The sequence below is a fragment of the Periplaneta americana genome, chromosome 14, assembly GCF_040183065.1.
Source record: "Periplaneta americana isolate PAMFEO1 chromosome 14, P.americana_PAMFEO1_priV1, whole genome shotgun sequence".
Lineage (NCBI taxonomy): Eukaryota > Metazoa > Arthropoda > Insecta > Blattodea > Blattidae > Periplaneta > Periplaneta americana.
Genome location: NC_091130.1, coordinates 1,921,243 through 1,932,682, shown reverse-complemented (window position 1 = coordinate 1,932,682; position 11,440 = coordinate 1,921,243). Strand labels below are relative to the sequence as shown.

General features: G+C 34.9%; 2 protein-coding genes across 3 annotated transcripts in view; one reads left to right on the top strand and one right to left on the bottom strand.

Annotated features, from left to right (window-relative positions):
* LOC138713071 (pyrimidodiazepine synthase-like) overlaps positions 1 to 11,440 on the bottom strand; it is a 78,117-nt gene that overhangs the window by 44,687 nt on the left and 21,990 nt on the right. The gene's annotated exons all lie outside the window — the stretch shown is intronic.
* Positions 3,014 to 11,440, top strand: part of LOC138713067 (trypsin-1-like) — a 28,122-nt gene continuing 19,695 nt past the window's right edge. Inside the window, exons 1-3 of one of the 2 annotated variants that reach the window (XM_069844807.1) lie at positions 3,014 to 3,191; positions 6,098 to 6,180; positions 10,009 to 10,103. In XM_069844807.1, the coding sequence (XP_069700908.1) occupies positions 3,143 to 3,191; positions 6,098 to 6,180; positions 10,009 to 10,103 (227 nt within the window). In that variant the 5' untranslated portion in view covers positions 3,014 to 3,142. Of the gene's footprint in view, positions 3,192 to 5,683; positions 6,181 to 10,008; positions 10,104 to 11,440 lie in introns of those variants that run through there. The other variant, XM_069844805.1, reaches the window with a different exon arrangement.

Here is an 11,440-nt window from a genome sequence, read left to right as displayed (position 1 = left end):
ATATTGTTTACTGTAGTGTGTGTTTTGTTTTATTCTGAAATGCAATTAGCTAGTTCTCAAAACTGACGACAGATGGATTTTTGAAAATAGGAAAATTACGTTGAAAAATTGACATTTCACTGAAAACTACTATTTTTCTGAAAAACTTTGAGTTCCAAGCTTCAAAATGAGGGGTCATTTATTAAAATCCGTTCAACCGTTTTCCCGTAATTTCCATTACCAGTTCAAATTATAGTCTATATATAGATACCGACACGGAAGTTCATCTTAGATTGAAACCTATCTTCCCCCCTCCATACTCATTGGTGATACAGACAAGGCATGTGGTAAGGTCACAGTACAGATCTTGTCTCCTCTACTGTACACGAAATTCATTTCAGCAAAACCTGAACGTCATCTGAAATAGTTAAAACAACAATGTCTGAACTAGCAAGGAGTGGTCAATGCAACAGAATTGGAAGAAAAGAAGAAAGAAAGCGATGTAAAAACTAAATAGGAAATAAATAAATAAAAACTAAAACAAAAGAGGAGGAAAAAAACAGCTTAATTAATTAAAATGATGCAAAATGAACAAAAAGGGAAAATAATGGGTTGGGAGGGGGGGGGGAACGAATTAACCATGTCCGCTCTTAGTTTGATCCAAATGTAAACATCAAACCCACGTTCCATTGACAGAAGTAGTGCACGGTGTAAGCAACGTGCATACAATACAATTACTTATTTCTGGTCTGGTTTTTGGCGGTTGTATACAATTTGTTTTGTTTACGTTGGACCCATTCTAAGAGCGGATATACTGAAAACGAAATAAAAATAAAGAACGCAGAGGGAAAACAGAGCAATGCAATAAGAAGACAGAAGGAAATAAATATGAGAAGATAAAGACGGCAGAAGGAGACAACGGAGAACACAGAAACAAGCTAAGGTAAAAAGAATCGATGAAGAAAAAACAAAAAAATAATCTTCGGAATGCTACTGTTAAAGCGACTGAAAGTTTGTCCAAAGTGATATGACATTACCGCACTAAGTTACTGTACACTAGGTAGTCTTTTGTTCTATAATAAATGTAACTCAGTTTCCAAGACAACCGTTGTTAGGAAAAAAAAAAACTTAATTTAGCTGCTGCATATTTTTTTAAGTTAACAGTCTATGAAATCAATGCATTTAAATCGAGAAGACTTTCGTGCTATGATCTCTTATGATTTTAATCGGCACCGATTCCAAAAGAATGCATCTGACGACTTCAAAATGCTTTTGGTGATGAACCATTATCAGGAAGACTGTGTACAATAATTGTGAAGTCTGATCCCAAAACGCGTTAAGTCCATTTTTATGAAAGGACTGGCCTAGTTTCTGTATCCACCGATATATGGACTGAACGAGTTTTCAGGTGACTTGCACAATAACACAAACTTTTAGAAAGGATTGGCGTTGTTTTTGAAGAAAACATGCTTAAAATATCATGATAGAGGGTTCAAACATAATCATTTATGTGTATAAATCATAAAAATGGCTATTTGGAGTAAGCGAGTTTTGGGATCACACTATTTAATTGGTTTGCGGACCTGAAAGGAGGATGCTCTTACATCAGGGACGATTTCCGCAGGGTCGCCCTGCTACAGGGACTAGCGAGAAATCTACACCTCAGAGGTAATGAATGACAAGTCAAAGTTGTTCGATTTTGACATTATAGGGTTAGGTCGATGTGAAAGTATACTCTGTTAAGTCCTGGACGACTGGTTTCGAATTTGATAATTTAATAAGATGAAAATATATTAGGGACAAAGTACGACCAGTCCCACATAACCTACCCTTCTATGTGTCTTATAATTTTGAAGGTATAGGCCTACTATGCTTCTACCACAGTCTAGTATACACAGTGACGAAGCTTGAGTTGTGAGGGTGCTAGGAACAATTGACTGTGCCGGTACTATTTCGCAATGTCTGTAATGAGGCGATAGTAGCGATCCTAGTGATTAGCAACTATCTATGGATACATATTTACTACGTATTGAGCTTCGTGAAAGTTAGAATTTATAAAACAGTTATATTACCGGTTGTTCTGTATGGTTGTGAAACTTGGACTCTCACTTTGAGAGAGGAACATAGCTTAAGGGTGTTTGAGAATAAGTTTTTTAGGAAAATATTTGGGGCTAAGAGGAATGAAGTTATAGGAGAATAGAGGAAGTTACACAACACAGAACTGCACGCATTGTATTCTTCACCTGACATAATTAGGAACATTAAATCCAGACGTTTGAGATGGGCAGGGCATATAGCACGTATGGGCGAATCCAGAAATGCATATAGAGTGTTAGTTTGGAGGCCGGAGGGAAAAAGACCTTTAGGGAGGCCGAGACGTAGATGGGAGGATAATATTAAAATGTATTTGAGGGATGTGGGATATGATGATAGAGAATGGATTAATCTTGCTCAGGATAGGGACAGATGGCGGGCTTATGTGAGGGCGGCAATGAACCTCCGGATTCCTTAAAAGCCAGTAAGTATGTAAGTAAGTAAGTATTGAGCTTCGTGACTGTATATAATAGACTATGGTTCTACTATACGAAAAATAAAAGTAATAGATTGGTAAGTTTACCAGGCAGAGAAAAAATGTGAAATTTGTTTTTTGCCTCTGTCCTAAATGGACTTATCATACAATACTTCTGAGTATAGAAATGTTTAAAGAAAATAATCGATTCACCTATGTCGAGTTTTGGATATCTTAGCGGATAGGTATGAGTACAACACAAAAAATTCTTCACAATCGTCGTGCTGTGCGGCAACCACGCGATAGGGCTGCCCAACTCGATTTTTGCGAGTGGCGAATGGCTGTGCTACTGTACAACCCCTACTTTTGCACGATCTCGATGGCTTCTACTTGGTTATACATATTAATTTCACAGAACTTGACAAACAAATAGGTACGTGTTGATTTGTGGACGAAAATGCTTAAAAATTTGCAGTTGTACTGCACAGTAGCAAAGTCATTCACCATTCGGAAAAAAAAAAAAAAAAAAAGAAAAAAAAAACAGTTGGGCACCCCTATCGCGTGGTTTCCGCAACACGGACAAATGAATCCGACGTCACAGGAAGCGGCAGTGAGGTAGCCTTCGCCCCGTGGGCTGGCACAGCAGAAGGAGAAATGACGCCGGCGACGCTAGTCCTGTTGCAAATGGCGGCTGTGACACGAGGTAAACGACTGCACGAGCTCTCGCACGTTTTGGAAATTCATTCTTCACTCTTAGGGAGAACACGCTGAAAACTGCTTGAGAGGAAATATATTGTATTAAGTTATCTCTTCTTCACATCCTCTTGTTTACTTTCTTGCATTCTCGTTTCTTCTGTTTTTTTTTTGTTATTTTTTATATTTGAAATTCTAGTGACTCATTTTAATATAATAATCTGCAGACGAAAAATTTATTATTATTATTATTATCATTATTATTATTATTATTATTATTATTATTATTATTATTATTCGTAGGGCTAATGAAAGGAATATGAATAGTTCTAATAATGGTACCTGCAATAGTAGTAGTAGCGTCAGTAACAATACAAGTGTTATTTACTGTATATATGAGGCGATTTTCGAATGAGTATGGATCAATTTAACAGAATATAGAGCTGAGAGCACTTAAGGATTCTTTTAACTTGTGCAAATGTATTTCAATCAATAGACAGTTACTAGAATGTTAATAATAATAATAATGATAATAATAATAATAATAATAATAATAATAATAATAATAATCTATACTAATAATAAATCTGTAGCCGAAATTTTTCTGGTAATTTTCGATTTTCCAAAAATAATTGGTCCTAACATATAATATAATTAACCACTCTGAAACCGAAAATCGCTTTTTTGAAATTTTTGTTTGTATGTCTGTCTGTCTGTCTGTATGTCTGGACGTTTGTTACCTTTTCACGCAATAATGGCTAAACCGATTTCGATGAAAATTGGAATATAAATTAAGTTCGTTGCAACTTAGAATTTAGGCTATATGGTATTTAAAATATTTTATTTAAAAGGGGGGTTATAAGGGGGTCTGAATTAAATAAATCGAAATATTTTCCTTATTATTAATTCTCATAAAAAATATTACATGATAAAAGTTTCTTTAAAAATAATTTCCGATACGTTTTATTCCATGCAAAATTTTGTTAGGACTGATATTTAATGAGATAAATGAGTTTCAAAATTACAATAACAACGCCATCTAAGGCGGTGCAATGAAATAAAAAACAAATGACTTCGTCTTTAAGGGGCCTTGGACAACAACAATCTAAAGCTATGAAACATAGCCTACAGACAATGTTTCTGTGTTTGTATGAAGTAATATCGGAAGCTAAATTAACCGATTTGTATAATTAATTATTATTTCACCATTGGAAAGTGTAGTTTCTCTAGATGGACATTTGGTCATAAAAATTATTTTAGGAAATACAGGAAACGAATGTACAGAATAGCCTATCAAGTGTTCTGTGCATAAGAAGCTATTTTAATCTTACCTGTCCTCGATTTACTCACACGTTACTGTAATAACATTATAGCATTATGTCCATCCAGAGAAACTACACTTTCCAATGATGAAATAATAATTAATTATACAAATCGGTTAATTTAGCTTCCGATATTACTTCATACAAACACAGAAACATTCTCTGTAGGCTATGTTTCATAGCTTTCGATTGTTGTGTCCAAGGCCCCTTATAGACGAAGTCATTTGTTTTTTAATTCATTACACCGCCTTAGATGGCAGTTATTCTAATTTTAAAACTCATTTATCTCATTAAATATCAGTCTTATCAAATTTTTTTAGGGAATAAAACTTATCAAAATGATTTTTAAAGAAACTTTTGTTATGTAACATATTTAACAAAAATCAATAATAAGCGAGATATTTCGATTTATTTAATTCAGACCCCCTTATAACCCCCCTTTTAAATAACGTATTTTGTATGCCATATAGCCTAAAATCTAAGTTACAACGAACTTAATTTATATTCCAATTTTCATCGAAATCGGTTTAGCCATTATTGCGTGAAAAGGTAACAAACATCCAGACAGACAGACAGACAGACAGACATACAAACAAAAATTTCAAAAAAGCGATTTTCGGTTTCAGGGTGGTTAATTATATATGTTAGGACCAATTATTTTTGGAAAATCGAAAATTACCAGAAAAATTTCGGCTACAGACTTATTATTAGTATATATTTATTTATTTACTTATGTACTTATTTATTTATTTATTTATTTACTTATTTATTTATTTACTCATTTATTTATTTATTTACTTATTTATTTATTTAATTATTTATTTATTTACTTATTTATTTATTTATTTACTTACTTCTTTACTTATTTATTTATTTACTTATTTATTTATTTGTTTATTATTTATTTACTTATTAATTTACTTATGTACTTATTTACTTATTTATTTATGTATTTATTTATTTACTTATTTATTTATTTATTGATTTAGTTATTTATTTAGTCATTTATTTATTTACATATTTATTTGTTTATTTATTTACTTATTTATTTATGTATTTACTTATTTATTTATTTACTTATTTATTTATTTGTTAGAGTACAAATACCTTCATTTAAGCCTGTATGGTAGAGAATTCCCAAAAGCCTAGACCTCAGCGTAACTAGCAAAGGAAAACAAATGCCTGGAAGTATTAATTAACCTCAAAACATGGTGATACTTCATGTCTAACAACAACTTCGAAGACAAATTGTTTCTTAATGTAATTCAGCATATTATATTCAATTACCTCCAAAAGTATTGCAGGTAACCTGTACTGCGATAATAGTAGTAATGATAGTAATACAATAGCACGTGGTAGTAGTGATATTGCTAATAGTGATGCACTATCAGGATAGAACAGAAGAAAATCAGCTATCCTCAACTGACCTAACAGGTTCCTTATGGTTGCTGCTACTGCTACACATCATTATTCAACGCGGAGTAAAGACCCAGGGCTATGAAGCAAGGACTGCTGTACTTTCATATTCAGGGCGCGCACTGCTTGTTCCATATTCTGCTCATTCTGCGCAGTAAGTTCTTAATTTCTTGTCCAGCGCACTGGACGACGGGACTCGACTACCGGCACCCCGAGATCGTGAACGGTCGTCTCGTCCACCCCAGTGAGTTCCCCTTTGTGGTGAGTGCCTCCTGGGATCCACCCGACGGAGATGAGATGTGCCAAGAGTGTCGGAACATGCGGCGGAGGAGTTCCAGTGTCATTCCTTGAAAATAGGCCTGCATATCGAGCTGTTTCAGCTAGCAGCTACGTACACAGCCCGTGGCCCAACGTCTGATAGCCGGTGCTGCGCTGCAGAAGATTCCACATTGAGAAAAAAGCATTGAGCATATGGGGCTATTCCATCAAATAACCAGTTGCCATAGAAACGTCAACCAACCTCAGAGATTCTAGGCAAGGCCCATGTAACCAATGCTTTTTTCTTATCATCTATAACAGTATGTGACTGTTGACTTTATCTTTGTATTTAGAAAGCCCTGTAAGGCTTGGCACCAAGATTTAAAATCAACGGTAGCCGTGACATTCGGGTAAATAATTGCCACGCCATGGTAACGAGCGACCACAGCGTCGGATGTCCAAGCTACTAACGGGTTCGAAACCTGGCCATGCATTGATTGCACTAGCATTTCAAGACTCGACAATTTTCTTAATAATAATAATAATAATAATAATAATAATAATAATAATAATAGTAATAATAATAATAATAGTAATAATAATAATAATAATAGTAATAATAATAATAATAATAATAATAGTAATAATAATAATAATAATAATAATAGACCCTAATAATAATAGTAATAATATTAATAATAGTAATAATAGTAATAGTAATAATAATAATAATAATAATAATAGTAATAATATTAATAATAATAATAATCCTTGGCGCTACAGCCCACGAAGGGCCAAGACCGACCAGCCGGCTGCTGGCCTCACGGCCACATGCCGAAGCAGAGATAGACGATCATCCAACCAGAATGGAGGTATCATGTGGTTAGCACGATGATCCCCCCAGTCGTCATAGCTGGTTTGCGTAACCGGATTTCGCTACCTATCGTAGCTCCCCAAGTGCATCACGATGCTACGTGGGCACCGGTCCCATACACTGGCAGAAATTTCATGAGAAAATTTCTTCTCCCATGAGGATTCGAACCAGCGCGTATTCCGTAACGCGAGTTCTAGGCAGGATGCCTTAGACCACGACGCCACGGCGCGGGACTCGACAATTTTCTTACCGCATAATAATATTACTAAGCACCTTTTAAACATATCAGGATGAAACGGAAATTACATTGGTTAAATTCATCTTGTGGTAAATTAAACAAATAAGGCAACATTCTATAATGTATTACGAATGTCATCGAACTTCTGTTTAGAAAAGGTGAAGTCATTGTGCATACATTAAGAAATGGTCACTAGAAATTATTCATTCATATCTTCTCTCAAAAGTAGCAGAACCAGGATGCGAAATCAATAACAGTTTTCTGTTTTTAAAAGACCTGCACAAGATATCAATATTATGCACAGACATATAGTATGCCAGTTCACTGTAAAAATCCATTCAACAGATCATATAATTTTTGAAGGGTACAAAAATCTACAGCCAAATTTAAATGGTTAATTCTGCTTTAACAGTATCGATATCATTTATATTATTGTACTAATGTTGTTTAGTGTTGGACATATTGTTATTTAACCTATTGTTTCTATAGGTTATATATATATATATATATATATATATATATATATATAGTCGACCTGGTTGGCAAGTTGGTATAGCGCTGGCCTTCTATGCTCAAGGTTGCGGGTTCAATCCCGGGCCAGGTCGATGGCATTTAAGTGTGCTTAAATGCGACAGGCTCATGTCAGTAGATTTACTGGCATGTAAAAGAACTCCTGCGGGACAAAATTCCGGCACATCCGGCGACGCTGATATAACCTCTGCAGTTGCGAGCGTCGTTAAATAAAACATAACATTTTTTTTTTCTATAGGTTATAATTCACCTTTCAATTTTGTTATTAATTTATATATTGTGTTAGCAATACGAACAAAAATATAAAATTTATATTTAAAGTAAATGTTACGTTGATTGCACGTGTCCCCGTGAATTACAGAATAAAATTGTTTTATGTGAACAGGTTACAGATACCTGTTTTCATTAAATACAATACCTACCATGTGATGCACAGATCATACCTCTATCTTTGGGGAATCTCAAAAGAAACACAATTTCATCTCGTTTTTATTGTAATTTACAACACTATACAGGGTTAGTTAGAAGTCCCGCACCACCTAAATAACTTTTGAAGCATACGGTTCAGTGATATTAAACTTGGTATGTGAAGATAACCATATGCTAAGAACTCAATAATGGTATTACCGAGTTTTTCTGCTTCCGGTTTAACCGGAAGTAACTTCAACTGTCTTATTTTAAATGGAACACCCAATATATTTTTTTATTTTTGAATAAAGCTCATTAAGAGCTTTTCAAAAAGTACCCACACTTGATACTTCTGTACAAATTCAGTGTTGCTAAATAAAAATGGAAGTGGTGTAAGATATTCCTAAAGTCTGGTTAAATCATTAATTAAATGGTTTCTATTATCGAGTGACATATTGTAAAACAGCTGAGGGCTATCAATTTGAACACATAATTTAGAAGGTGAGCTAGCTTTGTTTTGTTTTTGTTGAGGAAGGAGTATTTTATTATTTTAATATTCGATACACTTTTCTGTTTTCTTGACTTAGCAACACTGAATTTGTACAGAAGTATCGAGTGTGGGTAATTTTTGAAAATCTCTTAATGAGTACTATTCAAAAATAAAAAAAATATATATTGCGTGTTCCATTTAAAATAAGAGAGTTGGATTTACTTCCGGTTAAACAGGAAGTAGAAAAAACTCGGTAATACCAGTATTGAGTTCTTAGTAGGCCTATATGGTTATCTCCACATACGAAGTTTCATGTCACTGAACCGTATGCTTCAAAAGTTATTTAGGTGGTGCGGGACTTTTAACTAACCCTGTATACACACATTGGCTTTATTTGGTGATATGCACTAATTACTTTGATTGACGCCATTTACAAAATAGTTCAGCAAAGCAGAGTGCACACACTGATTGTCAGCACAACCCACAGATTGCTGGACATTGGAAGCGCTAGTGTAGGGTCAGCTGTCAAATGTTGTAATCTTGAAGTACCGCGAGTGCTAAGCTGTGATATCAGGTGGCTAAAATCCTACAGACCATCTTCATCTTTAATGTCGCAGTTTATCAATGAACACACAATAAATGATAAGATAAAGTAGTCAAACGAAGGCAAATCAATGTGGGGATGACGCTGCATGAAATAAAGTATATACGTACTCAATTAAAAAAAAACTACGCATCACATCGTGGCCTTCGGAATAGTCCCTGTGGCCGTGGATGATGTACGCTTCTCGCAACAATCGCAAATGATAGTACCGTTACAGTTCACATTTTTTAAATGTCACTCATCCAATTAAGCTAAACTTTCTGCAGATTGCACCACAAGAGGCAATATTCATAACACCGAAACTAAAATATTTCAGCCAAGGATTAGATTTCATTCGGCAATCCCAATTAAACAGATTGATATAATAGTTTATTCTATGTATTTCTTTCACGAGGTGCGTTTGGAAAGTTCGTGGCCGGACACATATGTAGATGGTATTGAAAACGTGTCAACAATGCACCATTGTTAGCGGTCATTTTACATTAGTTCAAGAACAAAAAATCATAATTTTATGTTCACTATTTTTTGTGTAGTTTAATTCTGAAGTCAGTGCGTCGATCAAATTGGCAAAAATGGAAAATATCGAGCAAACAATAAATATAAACCAGTTAATATCAGTACTATTTGTACAAATTGTGAATCAATGACTGTTATACAGCAGAGCACTGCTGTGATTGTGGTTCCAGGTAGCTTTGCAGTACAACCGGAAGAGGCACTGCACAGCCACCATCTTGAACCGCCTCTGGTGCCTCACCGCCGCACACTGCTTCACCAAGCACGGGTGAGCGCTCTAACTCCTCACATGTAGCGATGTAAACAGCAGTGGCGTAGCGTCAATGTAAGCTAAAAAGCTCAGCTTCCCCAGGTAATAATAATTTCATAATAAACCTGCAGTTTATGGACAAAATTATTTAGAATTTATATTTACGCGTTAAATATCGTGATGCGGCAGCTCAGGATGATTTGTGATGCAGCAGTAAACAATAAGCCTGCACACACCAGCTTCCAAGCAGACTGGTTTCTTCTGTGTAATCCACCCCGCAGATTTTCCATCCCTTTCTAACTAAACTACCCTAGTCGCAAGGCTCTCAAGAAGCTAGCTTTAACATTTAAAATAAGTAGTTTCCGAGTTGTCCCTTTTCGTCAGTTGTGTTCAGTTGAAGTGTTGGTGTGCATTGTGGCTGATATAATAAATAATGAGCGAAATAACAGTTCCTGGCACTAATTTACTTGAATTTTTTAGGTCAATTGTATTGTCAAGACTGACTTACGAACAAAAGTGTGATTTAAAAAAGAAATGACCGACTCCCTTGCTGTCAATGAAGGACACAACCAAAAGACAGACGCATAGTTACGTAATGATACTAATATTGTGATTTCTCTAAGTATGACAGGGAGTGAGTTAATGTTAAGAGATATGTGTAAACTGTGGAATCATATTTTACTACGTACCATTTGAGGACATGTCTTGTTGGTGTTACTTACGATGTTTCAACCAATCTTCGATTGCTGACTTGAAATTGACTACTATTTATTTTAAGACTGTATTTTTGTAATACGTTTTCTCATATTGCATGAAAGACAACTTGAGTTAGCTTCCCCTGCTCAAAATTTCATGCTACGCCACTGGTAAACAGTAGCTGTTTCTGTGAAGTGATGATAACTAAGGAGCGGATTCCTATGTAATTAAATATTCTTTTTGCGTGTGATAAAACACAATTAACAAAGTTAAAAATTCCGAACATGAAGTTTCAAGTTTAAAACCCGAATTTTATTTTACATAAAAACACATATTTTCACAAAAAAATTATGTAAATATATATTTCCAGGAATTCTATTATAAACACATAAATCTTGTTGTGGTTCCCTGTTATCGGGCTTCGTCAATCGATATCCTTCAAGATATACTGAAAGATGGTTGTTTAAAAAACGATTTGGCTTTCCTATTAGCAAATCTAAGCTTTTTGCGTGACACCACAAAAAACTCGAAACATCCAAAAACCTGTTGTCTGAAACAGGGAGGTGCGTGCCGTGGAAATTAAACTAGACTCGCTACCAGGTTCAGAAGTACAAGTACTAAGGGACAAATTCCAGAATGTGTTTGGGAAAAACAGTGGA